Here is a 22,141-nt window from a genome sequence, read left to right on the forward strand (position 1 = left end):
GCAATGGACCACCAGGGTCGCGGGAAAGCCGGCACCCTCCAATCTCACAGGGACCACAGGCTAGCTTCTCTTTTAGAACCTCTTCCTTCCCATCGTGTCGGATGATTTAATATGCTAGGGGCGTCGATCATCCCGAGGCGATGGAACGTTTGGTATCCAGGCAACCAGGGACGGCGAGCCGATGACTAGTCCCTTCCCTTCCCCTTCTCTTGACCTTCCCAGGCCCTTAATCTGGGCTGCCGTGTCCTTCACGCCTCGCCCATGCCCGCTTGAGTCCTTTCGGGCTTCGTATCCAACGATGCGTTCCCTTAGCGCCGGGCCCGGTGCGATTAGCGAATGGGGCCGGCGAACGCCACGCAAAGAAAGGACAGTAGCAATCCGAGCAGGAAGGGGCGGGCAAGAAATATGATGCGACTCAAGACGCCAGACGCCGGACGCCGCTGCCGTCGCGCTTGTGCTCGCATCGCGCTCGTCGGGCTCGGCTGCAATGACAATGCGTGCGAAAATGCGAAAAGCCACCACCCCCTCCCCCATCGGATGCAGGGCGCAGGTGCATGGCCCGGCGGCAGCGCCACGACGCCGCCGTGGCTGCGACGGCAGGCGCCCCCAAGTCGGTTTCTTTCAATATTCTTCTTTTGATCGGCGGTAGCTAGAAGCAGATCCCGCATTGGCGTTGCTGCTAGAGGTAGCCTGCCGCCAAGGGACAGCTACTCCGTGACGGCACTTCTAGCGAGGCTTCTTGGCTGGGGCGCAGGGCATGGTGTGAGCGAAGCAAAGCACGGGAAAAGGAGAGAGGGGAGATTAATGGCTTCGATTCAAGGCTCTAGAAGGCCGCCTCCGGTGCGAGTCGCCATCTGTATCAAACACCAAAGGGGCCGTGGTGCGCGCGAGCGTGCGGGCAGGCCAAGAGCATGAGCAGTCGCTTCTTTTCTGTTCACCCAACCGCACTGGAAATCTCCGGGCCTCTTGCGCACTTCGGTGCTTCCCTTCTTTTCTCTCTGGGCTGTCCCTGCAACGTTACCCTGATACGTAACGCCATGTGCAGGGGCCCGAGGGCAACGAACATGCGCAAAGGGACGTCGCACTTTCCAGACGTCGGCCTCCTGCGGGCTGTGGACAGCGGACGCGGCGGTTCCGCGTACGAAGGACTAAGCGAGTTGGGCACACGCGGCGGCCCGGAATACTCGTTCGGGGAGACAACGTCTGGGACAGAGGCACACGCCTGAGGCTTGCAGATACGACGACGGTGCGGCGGGGAAGCGTGGGATGTGGAGGCTGGTCCAGCATGGGGAGGAGACAAGGTTAAGATCGAATACAAAAAAAACCTGAAAGTTGTAAGTCATTGAGAGCAGAAAAAGAGTCTCTCCAGGTGGCTTGCAACGGCCGCACAGAAAATATGCAGCGCTGAGAAGGCTCCGGAGTTGCGGTCGAGGTACTCCGTACATGGCTGTAACATCCTCAACAGCCCACGACACGATGATCTGTTCTGGGCGCTGGAGGCGTAGATCAGCGCCGTGTGTGTTTCAGCTTGAATCCGGAGTCGGGCGGAACGACGGGAGAGTAGGACGCACTATGCATGATCGGACTAGCTCTGGAGCTTCTATTGCGCATAGCGTCACTTCCTTTAGAGGCAACGATAGCGGGTCGGTGCGCTTACCAAGTTGACCGAGTGTACAGTCGTCGTCGAGCTATTATTCAGCCAGCCAAGATGCGGGAAGTATCGCACACTGTCTTTTCCAGTTACTAGTACTTCAAAGCTTGGCCAGGAGGATAGAACGAGCCACAGAGAGGGAAACGAAACCATGCACGAGCAACAAAGAAAAAGAAAAGCGAGATGGATGTTGCAGGTGAGAAGCAGGCAGGTCAAAACGCAGTCGCAATTCGACCTTTACTTTCCCATGTCCCGACTTGGGGATGCCGGCGCGTGCAGATGAAGTGCGCTCGTCGGCCACTCCTCTCCTGCTTGTGAGTGACCTCAGCCAAAGCATGAGCACTCGAAGTTTTTTCCCATCGTCTGGCGCGGTTGCCGACAGACCACATGAACCTCACATTCTTCTGCAGGGTATTTTCATTGCCCAAGAAAGAATTTGTCCGCCTCACCGGTCAGTGGACCCATATCACAGAGTGTGCGTGACGGTTGTTGTCTAGTAAATTTGCGCCGTCTCATTGGCTGTCTTCGCGCCAGCTGGAGATCTTCATCTTCATAGCCGCCTGCCATCCCAAGGGAAACACCAAAGTGACGGCGGGTGTGTGCTGGTGTTCGCAAAATCCCGATTGTCACTCGGGGAGGGGCTGTGGGTGTCGCTGGTGATGGGCATGGCATCGGAAGACGGCATCTGCCAGGAGACGGCCTTGCTGGTGGAGCGAGCGCGCTTCGCGCCGTGCTTTCTCCACGTCGGACTGGAGCCTCGCCCAGTGGACAGAGCCATAAGCGGGCTGTGGTCAAGTGCCCAAGCCTTGTGGGGGCTGTTGCCGGGGCACGAACCGGGCTCACGGTTTTGACCTGGTGGAGAAGAGATCCGCCGTGCTTTGCCCATCGACTTGCACAAATGCGGCATGGTAAAGCCGTGGATTCCGTGAATACACGCGCGGGCCGTTTCAGACCCGGGCACGTTGTGGCTTCCGGCGATGCCTCTTTTTACGAGCCGCATCGTGTTCATTGTTCAGGCGGCGTGGCAGTGGCAACGGCGTGCTCTGCCAGAGCGTGCGAGTTTCATGAAACGACCCCGTCGTGATCTACTGGCGCACAAGCCCTGCACGCCCGCAACAGCATCGGCCTGTCCTCGCTTCTACGTCTCGATCGGCACCGACTTTCCGTCATCAAGCAATCGGTTACTGGACAAGGCCGCCGTGCGGTGGTACAATAGGCTTCGCCCCTCTTCTCGGAAAGCTCCCGATCGCACTGACACGACGTCACGATCTTGCTAAGGTGTGAGGTGAGGAAATGGCTGCGCTTTCTCTCCACACAACGTCGATCACGTCCCCTGGCACTGCAAGAGATGGCGTGTGGGTCAGAGCGGGCTTGACGCTGCTAGACGTCAGCCTCGCCGGGGAAACCGCTGGTGATATCTCGGGAGCTTTCATGGCGATTCAAGCGTTCGTGAACGCTACCGGCCCAACACCGGCGGCGTCTCCATCGATCAGGTGCTTGGCCGGGCCATCACTAATCGCAAGGCTGGATAACGTTATACAGATTTTCACTGTTTCGCCAGGGGCGCCTGGATGGACTTGCACCTGAAGGGCACCGTAGCAGAAGTCAGAGACGAGCCACGCCGTGGACTGCACTCCGCATGGCGCGGCCGCTGCGCCGTGAGCGACCGACTTCGGCGACGTGCATGCCCGCTCTCAGTGGTTGTGGGGGTGCTGGCCCGCTGATCAATGCATCCACGTGGGAGAAGCGTCGATTGGGGAATCGGGGCAGGGCCTGGCAGTGCGACAGCTGCAAGTTGGGGAGCCTCACGGCCAGCGAAGAGAAGATTGCAGCCGCATGTCGTGAGCGTCACATGCTCGTCGGACGAGCTCGTGTGCTACATGGCACACTGGCCCGACGAAGCTGGCCGGGCCGCGTCGGAAGCAGGGCTGTGAATCAGACTCGGTGACGCGAGCGTTGCGGGTGTGTGGAAAGCAGCTCGGGTGTATGAGCTCGACAGAATACGGTGGTGTCGACCCAGGGAAACCTCGCATGGACGGCTGGCGATCACTTTCTCCTGACAGCTAGCTCACACAGTCGTCGGCCACCCAATTTCCCCATTAGGACGACTAGATAGCGACGGCGCATGCGCGACCCGACGTTCGTCTGTAGTGCCGCGAAAACAGGCAAGAAGGCCCAGTGTGCACTTTCTGCGCCTTCCTCCATGTATTGGCTGGGGAAATGATGATCGCGTCTCCGCGCATGCTGCTATTGTATGGTGCGCGTGAGGAGATGCCGTGGGATGCGTGGCTGCCGCGTGCGTCAAGCGCTGCACCGGGATCGTCGCAGCCCGGAGCCCGGCAGCGTCGAGCGACAAGCAACCGTCTTCCCATCTGGGGATGATGCAAGGAAGCGATGACGGGCAGCGTCCAGGAGAGAACGGGGTGCGCCGCGGCTTGAGCATTGCACGGCGATATGACGATCAGCCAAAGTGCCGGACGACTCGCCGGTACGGCCAGTGCTCTGTGCGTGCTCGGGAGGCGCAACGAGATCGCAGCTACTGGACGCGGTGCCTTTAGCAACTTCTCTCGACAGATCCAACAGCTCCTGACGATTCACAGCCCTTGGCCTTCTGATGCTCTCACGTCCATGGCGCGCACCGAGAGGGCGTGCAATAAGAGCTCCCCTAGCACAGGCCGAGGCCCAGCAAATGATAGCATCGTTCGTGCTCCGTCAATGCCAGGGGTGGTCCTTGGAGCAATCATGACGGTGCGGGACCCATTCAGGCTTGAGCATTCTCCCTCCGCCTTGTCACCCCCGCATAGTTGAAGCCCTCATCTGGCAAGGCGGCGATACCTCTGATGAATCGTCGGTAGCGTCATGCCAGCCATCCGTCACAACAGAGCGCGCAAGATTCGTGTCAATGCAGCTCCCCGCTGCGGACGGCCAAGCCAGAGACCAACGGAGATAAAACGGAGTACTGACACGCCAATGCGGCCTGCGACTTTGGTCACGGCTTTAGGCAATCGAGACGACCTACTCGTCAAGCGCGCCACACAGACAAGGCAGCTTGCCAACTTGTCGGCTAATGCCAGATGGCTGACTCGTCATACATGCAAACACAGCTCAGCCAACGGCCGGTGGGCGCGATTCGAAGTTGTGTCATAGATCTGGGCTGTGGTGGCTGCGACAAACGGGAAGAAGGCTGTTGGGCCATGGCTAAATCTGGCGTTGGACAAGAACGGAGCGAGGCTCGCTCGTTGCAGCAGTGGTAGTGGGACCTGCGGGCGGCCGACATCGCCATCCCCTTTGTGATCGACCCAGGCATCCCGAGGGCAAGGCCATGGTGGAGCCCGCTTCCGGTAGTGTCTCCACCAAGCTGAGCGCAAGAACAGAGTGATGATGACGATTCCCGATGCTGGCCTGAGCAAGGACGGAATGAGGCAAGACGCCAACGGCGCGTTGACGGCCGCCTGGCGATGCAGCCCGCGGCGGACCGGGCACGTATGTAGCATCAGGGCCGGCCACGGGGAGAGACGCAGTTCTGGTGGCATGGCGGCCTCGAGCTCAGCGTGTCGACTTCCCGCCGGACGTGTGGGCTCGCTGCTGGTCCGGCGACGGCGATAGGGCGGGCAGAACCAGGCTGCTGGGCGCCGGCACGGATGCTTGACTGCGACCTCTGGAGGTGATCCAGGCAGCGGGCTTGTGCGGGTGGGGGGTGGAGACCATCGCTGCCGAAAGCAGCTAGGGCGCGGTGGGATCCCGCAGTGTCTCTCAGGGCAAGGCGGTCGGAGCGCAGCGCAGCGGGCAAAGGGGCGCGGTGAGGAAATTGGAGATGATGAGGACGAAGCGAAGGTGCCCGCGCGCGCGGGGAACGGCGGCCGTTGGCAGGCCTGGCGCGCGGTGACGACTCGCGTGTGCACCGCCGCTGCACGTCTGGCTTGGCGGTTGCCCAAAAGGATGGGCGTGGCGGTCGATCCGTGACTGCGCGGGCGCTGCGAAATGACGGCTGCGCTCTGCAACGCCCACAGGGCCAGAAAGCTCCGCGGGTGCTTCCCCTGCGCCGCGCACGGCGCGGGTCTGCGGGTCACGCAGCCTGTGCGCCAGCCGCGGGGACCTGCCCCGGCGCCTCTCATGGGGCCTCTGCCATCGCTACGTGCTGCCGGGCGCCGGCAACAGGGCATCCAATGTGTGAATGCAGCCTGCACGCCGCGCGCACGCCGGCACTGTGACGGGGGCGCGTCCGCCCGCTGCGCTTTGGGCATGGCGCTGCCGAGGGCGCAGGCGCAGGCACACTTCGAGACGTCGTCCGCACCGCATCGCCTGGCTATCGCCTGGCTGACTCAGGCGCCGCGGGCTCAGGCTCAATCTCAGGCCTGCGCGCCCGCCGATGCCGCATGAGGGCTGGGCAGCCCGACAGTGACAGGCAGGCCGGGCAGCAGAACTCGCGCGGTCGCGTCGACGGCCGCCGGCACGGATGCTTGATGTGCGCCACGCGGATTCGACAGGACGAGAACGGCGCGCGTGCTCGGGCTGCACCCCATGCTGTGTTTGCGTTTGCGGACCCTGGTCGGTCCCCAAAGGCGAAGCGTGCCCGCGCGGCTGCCCGCTCCCAATATCGCTCCTGCTATATCTGATCGCCTGGGCCAATTCTCGACGGCGGAAAAGTGGGCTGACGGCGATTCGAGGCGACGACGCCGCTTGACAGCTTTGCTAGCCCTTGACTGCCCTGCCTGCCCGGTCAAAGTGCCCCCAGACCCTTGCGTCGCCGCAAGCCATTAAAGCTCCCCTCCACCTTGCACCATTGCAACACCATTTGCGCGCGCCGAGCACCTTCCCGCCGCCTCAGTCCTGCTCTGCCTCCGCCCCCAGAAGTGTCTGGACACGCCGAGGCGCATGTGTCTGACGAGCATTCCGCCGCCGACTCACGCCGCACTTGCGCTCCACCGTTGATCTGCCTGCGCGGTCACGCCTGAATCACCGTACGCTCCTCCGCTCCCCCAGACTCGCCCACACGAGCACCGCTGCAGTCAAGACAAGCCCGAGCCCGTCGAGCCGGCCCTCGATCCCTTCTCTTGCTGTTGCGTCCGCCATCCTCCCCGCCGCCCGTGGTCGTGTGTCTTCCCGTTGTCAGGCGCGCATCGCTGCATTCTTCAGCGGTTTCTCTCACTGTTGGGTAGGCGCATTCCTCGCCACCACAGGACCTCGCCCACCAAACATCAACAACACCATCATCAACAACAACACAGACGGCTGACAACATGACACCAACAGACTCGATCGCCGCCACCTTGCCACTCGAAACTCGCCGGCTCGGGCCTTCCAATTGCATCTGATCTCGCCGCTCCATTTCCACGACCAATCCAGCGGCCCATCTAATGCTGACCGTCTCGTAACGTCGCGGCGCACTCTGCCTTTATGTTATTGTCCTCGCTGTCCGTGTCAAGTATTCTGCTGGACGACTCCGGTTCCAGGAATACTCGCCGACGGGAAGCCCAGCACGCGAAGAAGGATTCCAAGATGTCCGATATCGTGCTCAGAGAGGGCATGGACCGCACGAGCGCGTGTGTTGCGCCGCTCACCATCAAGAAGAAGCCCTCAACAACGTGGAACAGCGATGGCGCCCGGAGCATGCAGTCCTCACCTAAAAGTCGGCGGACAACCGGCTCCATCACGTCGCAATTCCAAATGTCACCACCATTGACTCCCCGCGCCAACCTCGAGGCTGAGATGCCCACCGCAGAGCCGGAATCCTTCCCCAACTATCTCCGCGCTTTCTACCACTTCCATCCTTCATCCACAATTTCCTCCGTGGGAGACGAATGTTCCATCACGGTCCCCATCAACCAAGGAGACGTCATCCTGGTCCACTCAATACACCCTAATGGCTGGGCAGACGGTACACTTCTGATTTCCGGGGCTCGCGGCTGGCTCCCCACCAATTATTGCGAGCCTTTTGACCATCCATCAATCAACAGTCTTCTAAATGCACTCACTCATCTTTGGGACCTTGTGAGAAGTGGTGAGAGCAGCAACGCAATGGTATTTGCAAAACACGACTATGCCAGGTCAATGATTGCAGGAGTCCGCTTTCTGTTGGTTAGTTCGGAGCGAGACAGGCTTCTCAGCTGGAGAAGCATTTCATGGATGTGAGCTAACCCTGCCACAGGAAAAGTCCGACTGCTTAACACGAGAATCGCACAACGTCCAAGTACACGTCGGCATAAGGCGGATGCGGAAAGGTCTGTTGGGCGACCTGTCATCACTTGTCAAAACAGCGAAACACTTGCAGCAGGTCGTGTCTCAGGGCGACCCCGCCGAGGAGCCCATCTACGACCTCCTCGACGAGATCGTTTTGAAAGCATTCAAAGTAGTTACCCGAGCCGTCCGTTTCCTCGACGTATTCGCGCAGGAAATCCAGACCCCGTCGCAACCGCTGGTTGTTGACGCGCCAATGGACGAGGCAGAGAGGCCACTCACGCCGCCGCATGATGTTCCCGAAAGCAACGTTGAGCAATCGCAGTCAGCCGAGGATGGTGCAACTGAGCCACCCGAGAGCGTTACTGCTGTGTCACCAACAGACGCGGCGAGAACGGACGATGAACCGGCCGACGTGAGCAATATCAACACTCCTCGCACCAACACCAGCACCATAGATCCTGTACCAGTGCAGTCTTTGCCAGCGCTGTCTCCCTCGAAATTCACCCCGTCGAAGCGCATCTCGATCTCTCACCGAGCGTCGTACACAAGTCAGGTGAGCGGCCAACGCAGACACAACCTTGCATCGGAACGACTTTCTGCCGCCCAGGATTCGTTTCTGGGCTCGATTGGCTCGTTCATTGGGTTACACCTCCAGTCACGCTCCTCAAGCGAGCTCCTCTCCACTACCCAACAATCTGTCATTGCGTGTCGCCAGCTCCTGAACGTCGTGGAAGAGGTATGGGAGCGCGACGCTCGTCGCTCAGAACCACTTTCTCAAGCAAGGGACGCAATGCATGAGAAGTTGTCTGAGCTCGTGCAAGCAACGAAAGACATGTTTGCGCACACCGAGGCCCACAACGAGGAGTTCATGCCTGCGCAAGGCAAGGAAATCGTCATCGCCGCCACCGACTGTGTCCGCGCTGCCGGCGACTGTGTGACCAAGGCCAAGATCGTCATCGAAAGAATCGGCGACTTCGAGTTTGAGCGCACAGGAACTAGCATCTCCGACACCATCTTCGAGAGCCTTGACCTCACCGGTGTTTTAGACGCGACCAACGAGCGCACCTCGCAGGACAACGTCACCAAGCCCTTGCCGGCCCCTCCAAAGGACGCGAGTCGCCCTACTTCGCTCGATGAGAAACCCTTGCCCGAGCCTCCCGCCCCCCTCCCTTCTCCTTCTGCCAATACGCAAGCCGCAAGCCTTCAAAGTCCCACTGCTTCGTCCTTCCACTCCTCCAAGGATTCCTTAGCCTCTCTGGCCAAGCTGCCCATTCCCCATCTGCCTCCTCCCTCAGGGAGCACTGCAGACGACTCCCCCAGTACCAACAGCGTCAACTTCCGTTTCCCTGCAAACAATGCCGCTTTGGATAGCGTCAATGCATCCGACTCAACAAGCACGTACCCCAACAGCCTGCGCGGTGATGCGGCCAGCATCATCTCGCACACTTCCACACGGGCGACGACACCTGACGATGTTCCGTCCAGCCCGAAGGCCAGCGACATGATCAACAGCTATCCTAGCATATCCGAGCTGCGTTCGACGACCAGCGAGGATGCCTATGGCGTTGAAGCCCAGTTGATGGAGAAGACGTACGTGCACGAGCTCGTTTACAAGGACGGTCAGATTGCCGGTGGCTCTCTGCCTGCGCTGGTCGAGCAGCTCACTACTCACGAAGCGACTCCGGACGCGACATTCGTCACCACCTTCTACCTCACATTCCGTCTCTTTACCACGCCAGTCGAGCTCGCTCACTGCCTAATTGAACGTTTTAACTATGTTGGCGAGAGCAGCGAGGTTGCTGTTCCTGTCCGGTTGCGCGTCCACAACGTGTTCAAGGGTTGGCTAGAGAGCCACTGGCAGGCCGACACTGATGCCGAAGCGCTCGGTCTCATCTTGACGTTTGCGACGGGGAAGCTCAGAACTGCCTTGCCCTCGGCTGGAAAGCGCCTAGCAGAGCTGGTGGCGAAAGTCAGCCAGATTCGGCTGGGAGGAACCACCCCACGCTTAACGTCCTCTCAGGGGAAGACGAGCACTTCGGCAACTGTCTACACTGCGGCCGACCCCAATGTACCTAACCCGATCGTCACCAAGAGCCAGATGAACGCTTTGCGGAATGTCCGCAACGGAGCCATGACTACCCTAAGCATTCTGGACTTCGACCCGCTGGAGATGGCCAGGCAGTTCACGCTCATCGAGTCCAAGCTGTTTTGCACGATCCAGCCCGAGGAACTACTCGCATCTGAGTGGACCAAGAAGAATGGAAGAGCTGTCAATGTTCGCGCCATGTCAAAACTCTCGACCGATCTCGCCAACCTCGTTGCCGACACCATCCTTCAACTGGAGGACCACAAGAAGCGCGCTGTCATCATCAAACAATGGGTGAAGATCGCGGCGAAATGCTTGGAGCTTAACAATTACGACTCGCTTATGGCCATCATTTGCTCACTGAACTCGTCGATGGTCATGCGACTTAAGCGGACCTGGGACGCCGTCTCGGCCAAGACCAAAGCCCGCCTCGAGGACCTCCGTGCAATTGTCAATGTGGGTCGCAACTACGCCGTCCTCCGGAAGCGTCTGGAAAACCACGTGGCTCCTTGCATTCCCTTCGTCGGTATCTACCTCACGGACTTGACTTTTGTCGACGTCGGCAATCAAACGACCCGCCAGCTGCCTGGCGATGGGGGTGCGGACTCGGGCATCAGCGTCATCAACTTCGACAAACACATGCGCACGGCCAAGATCATTGGCCAACTACAGCGCTTCCAAGTCCCATACCCGCTTGCTCCTGTCCCAGAAATGCAAGAATGGATGCAGACGCAGATTGAGCGCGTCCGCGACAGCGATCAGAGCAACGTGCAGAGCTACTACCGCCGCTCACTTTTGCTGGAACCCAGGGAAACGAAGCAATCCAGCCCGGTTGGAGACAACGAAAGTGTGAGGCACTTGAAAGATGGAAGTGGAACCAGAGAGCGATTCGACTTCTTGAACGCTCTCTCGACGTTCAAATCTTCCTCTGAAAACAGTTCGACTCAGAGGGGCAGTTTGTAATGTTTGGTACCAGCATCGGAACGCCAACCAAGCCCTCTTCCAGCATCTTTATCCGACTTTCGACAGCATCGCACAGTCATCAACGGCGCAATTCGGTGTTCCTTTTTTTTTTTTCCGGCTGTTTCACTTTCGGTTTCCTTGCTTCCTCATTCCCATCCCCCGGGCTTAGGAAGGCTGTATATCATAGGGGGTTTACGACCTTTTCCTTATGTTTCTATGCTACAGCAGGTGTTTACGATTTGCTTTCCTACTTTCTGTACTTGATACCTCTCCAGCGCTTTCTGTTTTTCTGCCCTTCTACAGTACGGACGGGTTTAAAGGTGTGGGATCTCTATTTATGCCGGTTACGGGATCTCATGTTGTCTAGAATATACGGGGCGGGGGAAAGAAAGGGACGACACCGGCTCATGGTTTGATTTCAGTGTGTTTTGTCATGACCGGGTGTTCCTTGCCACCCACTTTCTTTCTTTCTTTCTTTTCTATACTTTTTTGCTTTTCGGGTCTTGGATTCAATCCCTTGGGGAAGGAGCGCCTGTTCTCTTTCTGATTTTTTGCCTCTTCGATTACATTGGTGGATCGGAAAAGCTGAGGGAGAAGGCGAAGAAAAGGAATGTGGAGTCCATGGCACCGGCGTTTTTGTTTGATTCTCTGGGCGGAAAAGCATACAGCCAGTGCCGAAATGCTGGGGGCGCTTGATGTTTTCCGTTGTTTCCTTGCCGTCACAGCCGCGGCATGAATGGCGCGCTCACTGATTGAGCATGCTGCTAGACCTTAGTAAATATCCAAACGCCGTTCGCTGACATTGCCGAACGGCAATGATCTGAGCAAAACATCTTCGTTCCTCGAGTTGTGTTTGATTCTTCAGTGATCGAAGACCCAGCAGTCAGCAGTGGGCTGGCAGGAGTATTTTACGCTAGGCACTATATGCTCCATCCTTCTTCTGCGAGTAGTTGATGTCTGGATGCATTCGCTCAATTTAAAAGTATACGTCTACACGCTGCTAGGTCCTTCAACTTCCTACGGACTGCTTCTAGTGACGCTCTGACCTTGGCAAAGAAGAAGGATTAAAGCAGCCAACCACAACTCTGCTATTATTGAATTCTAAATCATCGTCAACCACGAGCAGCTTACACTCGACATCAAAGTAACATGGTCAAGCCAAAGTCACGATATCAACCGGCATAGAGACGGATAGATGACGACGTTCTGGTGGCAACATTCTGATAACCTTCAACCGCACAAACTTTCAGCCGCAGACTACCGTTTTGGTAGTTCGAGGTCATAATAGCAATTGATTAGGTATCATTGAGTGGTAGAGGAGGTGTAGGGCTGGGTAGGCGCTCCTTCCTGACTAATGGCCCAGAGAGTTACAGACTGGGAGACCACCGATTGCCACACAGTAGATGGAGGGAGAGCTGAGTATGTAGGAGCCAAATCATGCTTAGAAGCGCTTCGATCGCCAAAAATACCAGGTGCATGTCTCTAGAGGCGCGCATTCGTGTTTGCGGGCCAGTGTTTGTGCCTGATGACGGCGCACATCTCCTACAATATATCACCCCTCGTCAACTGAAACTTCTAGACCCATACCATGGCGCACCGCAAGGATCTCCAGTTTGGAAAAGCAAATCTGGTCCTTCCGGCAAGATGGTCTCGGAAGGTGTGCAGAATGATCTGGACTTGGCACGCAAGACCCTTAGCTCGAGACATGATGACCCGCCTGCCGGCCCGATGGTACTACGTACGCACCGTAAATTCAGGCGGTGGCGCTAGGCCCACGACACCTTGGGCGAAGTGTCAAATCCGATAGCAGCAGGGCGTAATTCCGATGGTGGTAGTTGCCAGGTGGCCAACGCAGCTCTCTGCCGCCACACCGAAGCCGATACGGTCCCAGCTTCGTCATGGGCAAGGAGGGCGATGCTGCGATCGGCCGTGGCTTTGGTGGAATGTACAGGTGGGGAAATCTCGGACGGTTGCAATCCTTCAAGCCTTCTTGCCTCGTTGTTGCCAAAAAACCCACGGGCAGATGTCCAATTGGGTCTGTGCAGCTTTCCATCAGACGAACGGCTCGCCACTCACTGGCTTGCACGCGTGGCAACACCGGTGGCCGCAGTTTACGCACTCGTCGTCGGAAGAGTGGTTGAGGATGGCCTCTCGTTCGCACCTGCAGCATCGCCACCACTTCCTCCCACCCACCTGGGCCGCGCTTGTGCCGCCGGCTTGGTGACTTGCATTAGGGTGTTTGAGTATATCATGCGAAGGACGGTGCCTGGGTTAGCGTGCATGGGCATTGCTCTCGCGACATGGACAGAGGCGCAGCGCTAAGGGCGGTGGGATCAGGACAAGCTCAGAGTACGAGCTTGACTGCGCGCTGCTGTCCACGTCCGATTGCGGCATGGTGGTCGTGCATGAGCAAACAGATCCCCTTGGTGATGTACGCGTCCGCACCACGGCTGGTGCAACGCTTTGCTGCGGCTTGACGTCACGCTAACCGGCGCAAGCCAAGCGATCTGACCTACCACCGGGCTGGTAGGCAGGGGATCATGGTGGTTAGCTTGAACAAACACTCCCCGGATCTCTCGCTTGGCGCTTCGGCAATCTCCATCATCGGATCTGGACGACAGCCTTTGATCTGTGCTGATGCTGCAGCCGGCATGGATGCTGTGCTGCGAACGAGTGGGGATTCTTCTAATAAAAATGAGAATACAATGCAGGACGCCAGCGGTGTAACTCCGATGCCCATGAACGCGCCCTGGTTCCGATGCTCTACCGAGCGCTATGTACGGCTCGTACAACCACAGTGGGTCGCAAAAGACTTCGTCTGTTCGAATCCTGCGCAAGAACCTACGCCCGGGCGGTTGAAGGACATGTCCGCATGCAAGCATACGTACGCAACAACCCCCGGGAGTAGCCCTCTCCAGTGAGTTGGGTTTGGGCAGGCTCAATTCTTTTGCAACCCAGCCGAGCACTCTCGACCGGCCTACTATCAAACATTGGGTGCATCTGTACAGGCACCACACAGGCCATGCAGGTCGTCACAATTACGCCTTGGGCTTCCTCTTGCCAATGTTCCATCCCCACCCGCGCAGGACCTTGACGACCTTGGGCGTCACCGCAGCCGTGAGCGGCACGCGGAAAAATATAAAGGACTTGTGGATAGCATAGGCGAGGGCGAGCTGAGTCCAAATGGCTACAACTGCGTCAGCCGGGGTTCACAGTGTTAGTCGGCGATGGGGCACATACTGGCCTCCTCGCCCGCGTTGGCCTCTGCCGCCGCCGCGACCTCTTCCATGTCGCTGACGGCGCCATCCCGCACCTGACCGGCCTCGGTCTCTACGGCACCTTCCAGCTTCTTTTCCCGGTGCACGTCGGGGAAAGCTACGTGTACAAGATTCCAAAAGGCTGTGATTGCGGCGTGCTCCCACCGGCCAATGCGGTCGGTCCCCAGCATCCGCACCGCAAGGAAACAGAAGGGAAAGTCCAGCACCGACAGGCCCAGATACACGCCCAATGCTACCCATCCGTACTCGCGCGACAGCTTGCGCATGCGCTGTGAAAACGACGGGGCGGCGTCGGGGCTTCCGAGATTCGGGGTGGGATCGAGCTTGGGAGGCTTGGACGAGTTGGCATTGGAGCGGCGAGCCGCGGGGCCACGGAGGAGGCGGAACAGCGGAGATGCGGGCGCGGTGCCGGGGCGGGCATGGACGTGCCAGGCGCGTGGTAGACGGCGGGGCACGGCGGGCGGCGTGGGAGTGCGCTGGGCGCGGGCGGCGGTGGTGGTGAGCTGACGGGCGGGCGGCACTGGCAGCCGCGCGGAGCGAAAGGGCGTGGCGACGGAGGCAAAGCGCAGCGGTTTCATGTCGATGGGGCGTGGATGGCGTGGATGGTGTCGATGGGTCGGACGTGTCGGACGTGTCAGTCGGCAGCAGTTTGGAAAAAGCTCCCGGGCTTGGCGGAGAGGCCGGGCCGAAAAGCGCGCGCCGAGTCAGCGTGCAAAGTTTATTTGGATGGTGAGGCATGGCAACCTGAGAAGCTGCTGGCGGCGGCGTGCATTGCGCATGCAGCGGAGGCCAAAGCCGCCGCGCGGCGGCGCGTGCGGTGCGTGTGCGTGCAGCGGGTAGGGGCCATGGCGTGAGCGGCGCGGTTAAGGTTTGCTGTGGGTGTCCAAAGGCCTTCTGTCCGTGAGTGGCGGGTGGCTTTGACGGGTCGACCCGTGGGTGCATCTCTGGCGACTGGGGAGCACTGCCGCCGTTGCGCCCTGATGCGCGACATCCTCCCAACTTCGCTTCACTCCCTGCTGCGTCCCTGCTGCGTCATGAGCGCCCAAGCTTCGGCGCCGTTTTCTGGCAGTCAGGGCCTGAAGCATCGCCGTCTACATAGTCTGCCCGCCGCCCGCCTCAGCATGCTCGGCCACCTCTGCCACCGTCACCGTCGTCGCCGCCGTCACCGTCCTCGATTGCGTCCGCGTGTGCCCCGGCCTGCCCCACGCACCTTCCCGGCCCGTCCTAGTCGCCTCCGCCCGCCCGCGTCACAGCATGGGCAACGGAGAGATAGCCAACGGCCAGGCCACCATGACCCTACAAAAGGCGCTGGACATCGCGCGCGAGGCCGAGTCCGGCGTCGACCCCAACACCGCCGCCTTCCTCCAACGCGAGCTCGACGGCGTGTGGTCCAAGCTGCGCGCCCAGCCCGACAGCTACATCTTCACGCGCGACGAGTACAGCTTGTTCAACTACTACCACCAGCAGCAGACGGGCAACGAGCTGGCCACCAAGGCCATCCAGCGCTTCTGGAACCACTACCGCCTCGCCGACCCGGCCTCGAGAGGCTAGCCCGCCGATTGTGACTGCTCTCTTTCGCCGCCAGACAGCCTATGGGATCGCCGCCCCGGCAATGCACAAGCACCGTCCCCCATCGCCAGGGCCTCAATGGCCTCGATCGCGCGCAGCACTGGCCCTGACTGCCCGCCTGGCCTCCGTCTTACTGCTTGCAGCTCTAACCCTGGTGCTCGACCTGCGCCTGCCAACCGCATCTGCTGCCGCCGCGCCCCGCCAGCCCCGTGCAGCCAGCGCCGCCGCGCAGCTGCTCGTGCTCGAGGCCGACCCCCCGCTGTTGGCGCCGGCCCAGCCCGCCTGCCAGCAGACGTTGATGGTCCATGTCTTTGCTTACAGCTACGGCGATCCCTTTGTTGGTATGCAGCGCTCTTCCGTACAAGCCTCGTCAACCACTCGATTCGCTCTCCAACCCTTGCTGCCATGCGTGTCATTCCTGCTTCCGCCCGCACTGATTGGCAATGTGTCTGCGGCTTTGCCCTGGCTTTTCCAACATCCTCCGCTGTTCCCGGCACCTCACTCGCTCTTTCTTTCGTCCGCTGCACCGACCGGCATGACAGGCCGCCCCTCGTCCCGACCCGTTAACCGTCGGCAAGTCATGCAGGGCTAACCCGCAATCGTAGGCACCTACGTCCCGCCTGCATGCGACTTTAACCGGGTCACGCTCAATCTGACCGTTACGTCGCGCGGCCGGCAGTTTGACCGACTGGCCCTGATGTACTTCAACGACACCGAGATATTCCGGACCTCGACTGCCGAGCCCACCACCAATGGCATTGTGTGGACCTACACCAAGGACATGTCGGCCCTTGCCCCCCTGTTCCGAGAGCCTCAAAAGATCATCTTCGACCTGGGCAACCTGATCGATGACACGTACACCGGCTCGTTTAACACGACTCTGACCGCCTCATTCTATGCAGACCCTGAGTCGTCGTTCACGCCAGCAGACGTTGTCTTACCCGTTTCAGCCCGCAGATCCTCCGCCGACGCCGCTAGCGCCTTCAACCTGCCGGCTGCTAATGCAACCAACGCGCTATCTCTCCCGCGGAACGTCGACCGCGCCATCTTCTCCATCTCGGCCAACGGACAATCCGCCGAGGAGTTCTGGTGGGCCAACGTGCTGTCCTCCGATGTCTTGGCCTTCGGTTCGGTCACTACCCTGTACGGCTACTCGCCCTGGCGCGAAGTGCAGCTTTACATTGATGGCGCCTTGGCGGGTGTCGTGTGGCCGTTTCCCATCATTTTCACTGGCGGCGTCGCTCCTGGCTTCTGGCGCCCCATCGTCGGTATCGACGCCTTCGATCTCAAAGAGGACCAAATCGACATTACTCCATGGCTGCCGCTGCTATGTGACGGTCTGGACCATTCCTTTGAGATCCGAGTAACTGGATTGAACGACACGGGCACCGGGGAGGCTACCCAAAGTGGAACCGTAGGTAGTTACTGGGTCGTGACGGGCAAGTTGTTTCTGTGGCTGGCTAGCGATGCCTCCGCCATTACAACGGGCACTGCACCCACAGTGATTGCACCGGCACTCAACATTGCCGTCAGTTCTGTTGCGGGCGGCACGAGTACTAACGGCACTAATGCAACCCTCGACTACTCCGTCGCTGTATCCCGTCACTTCAGCGTTAGCAGCACAGTAGTGACTTCTGCAGGTGCAAGCAATGTGAGTTGGACGCAGACACTCGCCTTCTCCAACACTGGAAATTTCTCCGACGCGGGGAATGTCCAAATCACAAACCAGAAGACCACTGGCCTTGACCGAGCTGCGTTCGGCCAATCGTCCGGCATCTTTGAGCGCACCTACTCATACCCCCTCTGGGCCTACACTGGCTATGCCACATCCGGCTCCAATTACTCCATCGATGCCGCCCTTGACCGCGGAAAGTACATCTCCACTGTCGGCACGTCGGCATTCCCACTCGGACTCGAGGGCTACAATACCAGTGCGACCGGGACTGTTCTTGAGGACCGCCAGAACGGGACCGCAACGTACCTCTCCGTCTCCTCGCCGAGCTCGCAGAGCTTCAGTGCCGGGACTACGGAGCAGGACGTTGCCTTCTCGGCCATAGACGAAATCGAGGGAGGGGACGGTGAGTTGCTCTACCACAGGCACATCGTCGCGACCAACGGGACGGTCGTGCGCGACGAGGAAGAGCTATACGGTGGGGCCGACAACGTCCCGACCGAAGAGTCTTTGGTGAAGCCGGTAGGCGTGCCGCAGGAGGAGGTCCTAGTGAACGGCTACGGGGCCAAGAGCGTCAAGGACGTGCTCGGCAGGGGGCCCAGGGCAGCTTCTCCTCCGTCCTCCTTGGCGGTGCCGGCGACGGAGCTGAAGAGGGGGGCGGCTGGGAGCAAGGGTCAGGGGTAGACGCGCCCGTTTGGAGATTGAACTGTATGGCTCATGTGCAGGGACCGACGGGGACGACGGCATGCTGGCACGGCGGGTGACAAAAGATATTGCCTGCCTACATCTGCCTCATCGAGAAATTCGACATGGGATGGGTAGTTGAATACAAAATCCGGACATATATGTAAGATTTAAATGCATGCATTCACGTCCGGATCTTGTATTCAACTGCCTACAAATATTATGATGCGGCATCTGTATAAGGCAGATGCGAAAGGGCAATTTCTTTTCTCACTCGCCGTGCTGGCGGGTGTTCGGGAAAAGGTGGTCGGCATGCGGTCCGAACTGCGACACGGACATCCGGACGGCGCTCTTTCCTCGATGACGACGAAGCAATACATTGGTCCAGTTAGAGGATGCGGCGGCGGGCAATTTGAGTGACGGTTGCAAATTCCACCTTTGATTACTGCGCGGGTCATTGTTATGCCTTTTGTGTTTCAGTGTTGTTTATGGAGACGGAGATTGGCTACAATTACGGCAGGAACAGGGAACGAGGAAACCCTTGAACCTTGAGCCGGGATGTTGTTGTTTCCTTCATAGTGTGTGGCTGCACTCCAGTATTTCTTTTTCGAACGTGCCGTCGAAACCAGATAAGCGCGAGATTGGTCAAGTTTCCAGAGTGCTCGAGTTTGATGTTTGCTCTAATGTTTTCTATTCAACATTATATAACGACTGTCTATGTCTTCACTCCGCAAGCCCTGACCGAACTCTTCGAATCGGGAGGTGGGTAGAATGGTGCGGGGCGGTGAGTATGTGAACGTCTTTGTCTACGCAACAAAAGAAGAAATCATTGACTGAACCAGGGGGAAAAAAACAGAGCGGAAAGCAGAGACGTCTACGCGTGACCGTTCGTAAGAGAGAAGAAAGGAAAATGAAACTGCATATACCCGCCCGTGATGTTCGAACTCCACCGATGCTCTATATCTCAAGATGACGAAAAGAAACGGAAAACAAGAACTTTTCTTCCGCGATACCCGCCCCAGAAATCATAACGCCTTGCTCAAACGCACCAAATACGGACTGGAGAGTAGGATGGCTGCCTCGTCGGTTGCGCTGACGAATCGGCCCGGGAGACAAGGTGGAGCACGATGATGTAAGCGGCGAGACTTGCTTAACCTAGCTTTACACCGCGCGAACGCCACGCTGTGCGGCGTTGTGGTTAGATCTTGGCGGTGTGCATTTTCCGGAGTTCCCGCTCCTGAGCAAAAGCCCTCCTGCTCATCTCCAGAACCATCTCGAAGCCCTCGCGACCTCTTGCGGCGTTTTGTTGGAAGCGCTCAACGGTGAACTGCTCGATGCCGTTCTTGACCTTCTGCCAGCCGCCGCAGAGAGCAACGATCTGAGCATTCTGCTCAAAGGTTGTTTTGGCGCTGGGTGCTGAAGCGGACGGCTTATAGACGACGGTCTCGCGCACCGACAACAGGTCAGACCAAGTCATGTTGACGCTAGTCATGGTGACCTTTTTGCTCTTGGGGTCGACGTAGGAGGTCTCATACATGTGCGACACCTCCTGGCCGCCGAGAAACGAGGCCAGCCACTTGGGGGCGGATTGCTTGCAGGTGATGAGGCGCTCGGTGCGGAGCTGGAATTGCGATTGTCAGCTCGGGTAACGGCAGCAATCACAACATGGAAGTCGAGGCAACTCACGATGCCGGTCGCAGGGTCGACGTGGCGCGCAAGAGTGTCGACGGCGATGACATGCGGCGTCTTCTCGTTCCAGGGACAGTACTTCCGCCAGTTGTTGACGGAAACCTCGTCCCAGGAGTAGTTGAAGTCGTGGCTGTTGGAGAAGATCTTCATGGCGGCCGAGCTGGGGTGGCGATGCAGCAGAGCGGGCGAGCGAGATTTGAGGCGACGGCGATGCAATCAGCGGGAGTCAGCGACAGTGGAAGCGGCGGCGCGGAGAAGACTGGCGGCGGCGCAGGCGAAGCGGGAATAGGGATGCGGAGGGAGCGTGGTGCGCAAGGGCGCAGCAGTAACGGAGAGGATGTTGGGAGAAAGACGGGAGGGTCGCGTGGGAGAGCGGCGCGTGTGCGATAAAGGAAGTGATGGAGAAAGTCGGAAGCCCGTGCGTTTTTCTCTAGCGTCATGGCGAAGGGGCAGGAGCAGCCTACTGCTGATTGGCGAGTGCGCCGGCCGAGATCGTGTGTGGCGTCCCCAGGCCGAGCGGCGAATCACATGCCGACCATCGCAGCCTGCCTCTCCTCCGATTGTCGAAATCAAAGGCCTCACCGTCTGTTGCCAGTGGGGGGTACCGAATTTACCGGTGTTATTTGAGATCAAGTACATTGGACGCTGGTACTCATTCAGCGTATTGTCCAAAGCGTCGGCGTAGACGAAGCAAGTCACGGTTTTGCCGTCCTCGATACTTGCGTCCGGCTTGATCACAATTTCGAGCGAAGGATACTGTGTGTCGAGCCTGTTGGGTCACCCTGATTTGTACCTGTTGACCCTTACCGACTTTTCGAGAGATCCAAGAGTGATGGCATATTCAGGGTCGGGGTCGAAAGAGATGCATGCATTCCGATCCGTATCGAACGCCGCTTTTCTGTGGTGCTTGGGTGCGCTGCCGTCTTCATTGGCACGGGGTATCATGCGAAGTGCCTTCGGTCCCTGTTGCGGTAGTTCTCATGCACCGCGTTCATATCGAATACCGGGTCCGTGGTGTACCCCGACGAATATTCGGTGAACCTCAAGACGGATGGCACCTTGTCGTAGGTCACGAGCTTCGTTGTGTGGCCGACCGGCTCATCTTCGTCATCTTCGTCATCTTCGTCGTCGCGCATGGTGGAGTCGAACTGGTTAGTTATATCCCGGCGCTTCTGCGTCTTCTCCTTCTTCCCTTGTCCCATTCCTGCTCAGGAAGACCCGGGCTTTCGGTGCCGCACGGGACGCAAAGGTCACCCAGGGCAACGCCCGGTGGTAGCTGATCCTCGGAAAGGCTGTAGCACCGGTCGCTCTCGAGAATCTGGTGCTGACCTACGACACAAAAGCAGACTCGAATCAGCTCTTCACTCTGCCAGTCCGGGTGAGTGCAGTAGAGGCACCGCGGTTGGTCGTGATCATCGAGTGCGATGGTCGAAACATCTTCGCAGTAGGTACCGGCTGTGGCTCTACCACCTTCTGAATCACCTTTCCCTGGAGGTCCTTCTCTTCCGTTGCGCAAAGCGCTGGCGCCCCGGGATTGTTGATTCTCACTTGATCGCAAAGGCGAAGGGCGAGATGTACGGGCCGCGTGGCGTTGCAGCGTCCACATTGGAAATGGTCACACCCAGTGACGCGGCAAGCCTTGCAACAGGTGACGGGGTCGGAGACCGACCCGAAGAGTTCACCGCTGGCGACTTGGTGGTTGCCGATGATGCACCACGTTCCGATGTCTACGTCAGCAGCCCCATGCATTGTGCATTTGTCGCAGATGTTGCTGCTCTGGTCGTCGCCGTCGCTCGGCCTCACCGCCTTGCACTGGGTACAGCGGAAGTACTTGGTACTTGGGGGAGCGAACCGCGTAGCGGTCGTGGTGGTCGTGGCGACCGGGGTGGCCTGAACGGCCGATGGATCATGCACAGCGTGCATAGAGGAAGACAAAGATGTCATGGTGAAAGTGTTCTGAAGAAGCGCCGTGACTACGTCACAAGCGCGAGGATATCCCAGTGGGTAACCCTATCAGAGGCAGACTACAGTGAAGTAGTCTACCGTAGAGAACAGACGCGAGTCTGTCTCGAGAGAAACCGATTAAGGGCCGGCTGAGCCACAGAGAGCGCGCAAAGAGAAGAGCACAAAAAACTTACCTTGCGGCAGAAGCGCCGCGAGGCGCAAGGTCGTCGGTGGCCGCCAGGCGGCGGCCAGAAGAGGGGCAGTGGAGGGTGTCACCAGTCGTGAGGTTGCGTTGGTGGTGTTTGGTAAAGAGGTGTCGGGTAGAGAGAGAGGAAATGGAGGATTACGGCGAGTGGGCGGTGTTTGGAGTCGCGGGCGCGCAGCGAAAAAGTGATGCTAACCGAAAATGGAAGCGCAAGGCCGGG

The 22,141-nt window shown here is 58.9% G+C and overlaps 5 protein-coding genes across 5 annotated transcripts; 3 read left to right on the forward strand and 2 right to left on the reverse strand.

The window, feature by feature from the left end:
- Positions 1–7,150: 7,150 nt before the first annotated feature.
- Positions 7,151–10,880, forward strand: BUD5 (Ras guanine nucleotide exchange factor bud5; the record flags this gene model as incomplete). Its single annotated transcript, XM_066773912.1, has 3 exons — positions 7,151–7,529; positions 7,713–7,729; positions 7,800–10,880. The coding sequence occupies 3 exons, from the start codon at positions 7,151–7,153 to the stop codon at positions 10,878–10,880; spliced, it is 3,477 nt and encodes a 1,158-aa protein (XP_066636479.1).
- Positions 10,881–13,918: 3,038 nt separating this feature from the next.
- On the reverse strand, positions 13,919–14,424 carry NAT2 (DUF1279 superfamily; the record flags this gene model as incomplete). Its single annotated transcript, XM_066773913.1, has 2 exons — positions 13,919–14,067; positions 14,121–14,424. The coding sequence occupies 2 exons, from the start codon at positions 14,422–14,424 to the stop codon at positions 13,919–13,921; spliced, it is 453 nt and encodes a 150-aa protein (XP_066636480.1).
- Positions 14,425–15,192: 768 nt separating this feature from the next.
- Positions 15,193–15,709, forward strand: SLS55_002432 (uncharacterized protein; the record flags this gene model as incomplete). Its single annotated transcript, XM_066773914.1, has 2 exons — positions 15,193–15,256; positions 15,279–15,709. The coding sequence occupies 2 exons, from the start codon at positions 15,193–15,195 to the stop codon at positions 15,707–15,709; spliced, it is 495 nt and encodes a 164-aa protein (XP_066636481.1).
- Positions 15,710–16,025: 316 nt separating this feature from the next.
- Positions 16,026–18,083, forward strand: SLS55_002433 (uncharacterized protein; the record flags this gene model as incomplete). Its single annotated transcript, XM_066773915.1, has 2 exons — positions 16,026–16,068; positions 16,333–18,083. 2 exons carry the CDS (start codon positions 16,026–16,028, stop codon positions 18,081–18,083), a joined length of 1,794 nt encoding a protein of 597 aa, XP_066636482.1.
- Positions 18,084–19,281: 1,198 nt separating this feature from the next.
- UPS2 (Phospholipid metabolism protein) lies at positions 19,282–19,922 on the reverse strand (the record flags this gene model as incomplete). The annotated part of the gene is made up of 2 exons (XM_066773916.1): positions 19,282–19,704; positions 19,770–19,922. The coding sequence occupies 2 exons, from the start codon at positions 19,920–19,922 to the stop codon at positions 19,282–19,284; spliced, it is 576 nt and encodes a 191-aa protein (XP_066636483.1).
- Between the last annotated feature and the right edge of the window lie 2,219 nt (positions 19,923–22,141).

Source organism: Diplodia seriata (assembly GCF_021436955.1).
Source record: "Diplodia seriata strain FDS-637 chromosome Unknown scaffold_2, whole genome shotgun sequence".
Classification (NCBI taxonomy): Eukaryota; Fungi; Ascomycota; class Dothideomycetes; order Botryosphaeriales; family Botryosphaeriaceae; genus Diplodia; species Diplodia seriata.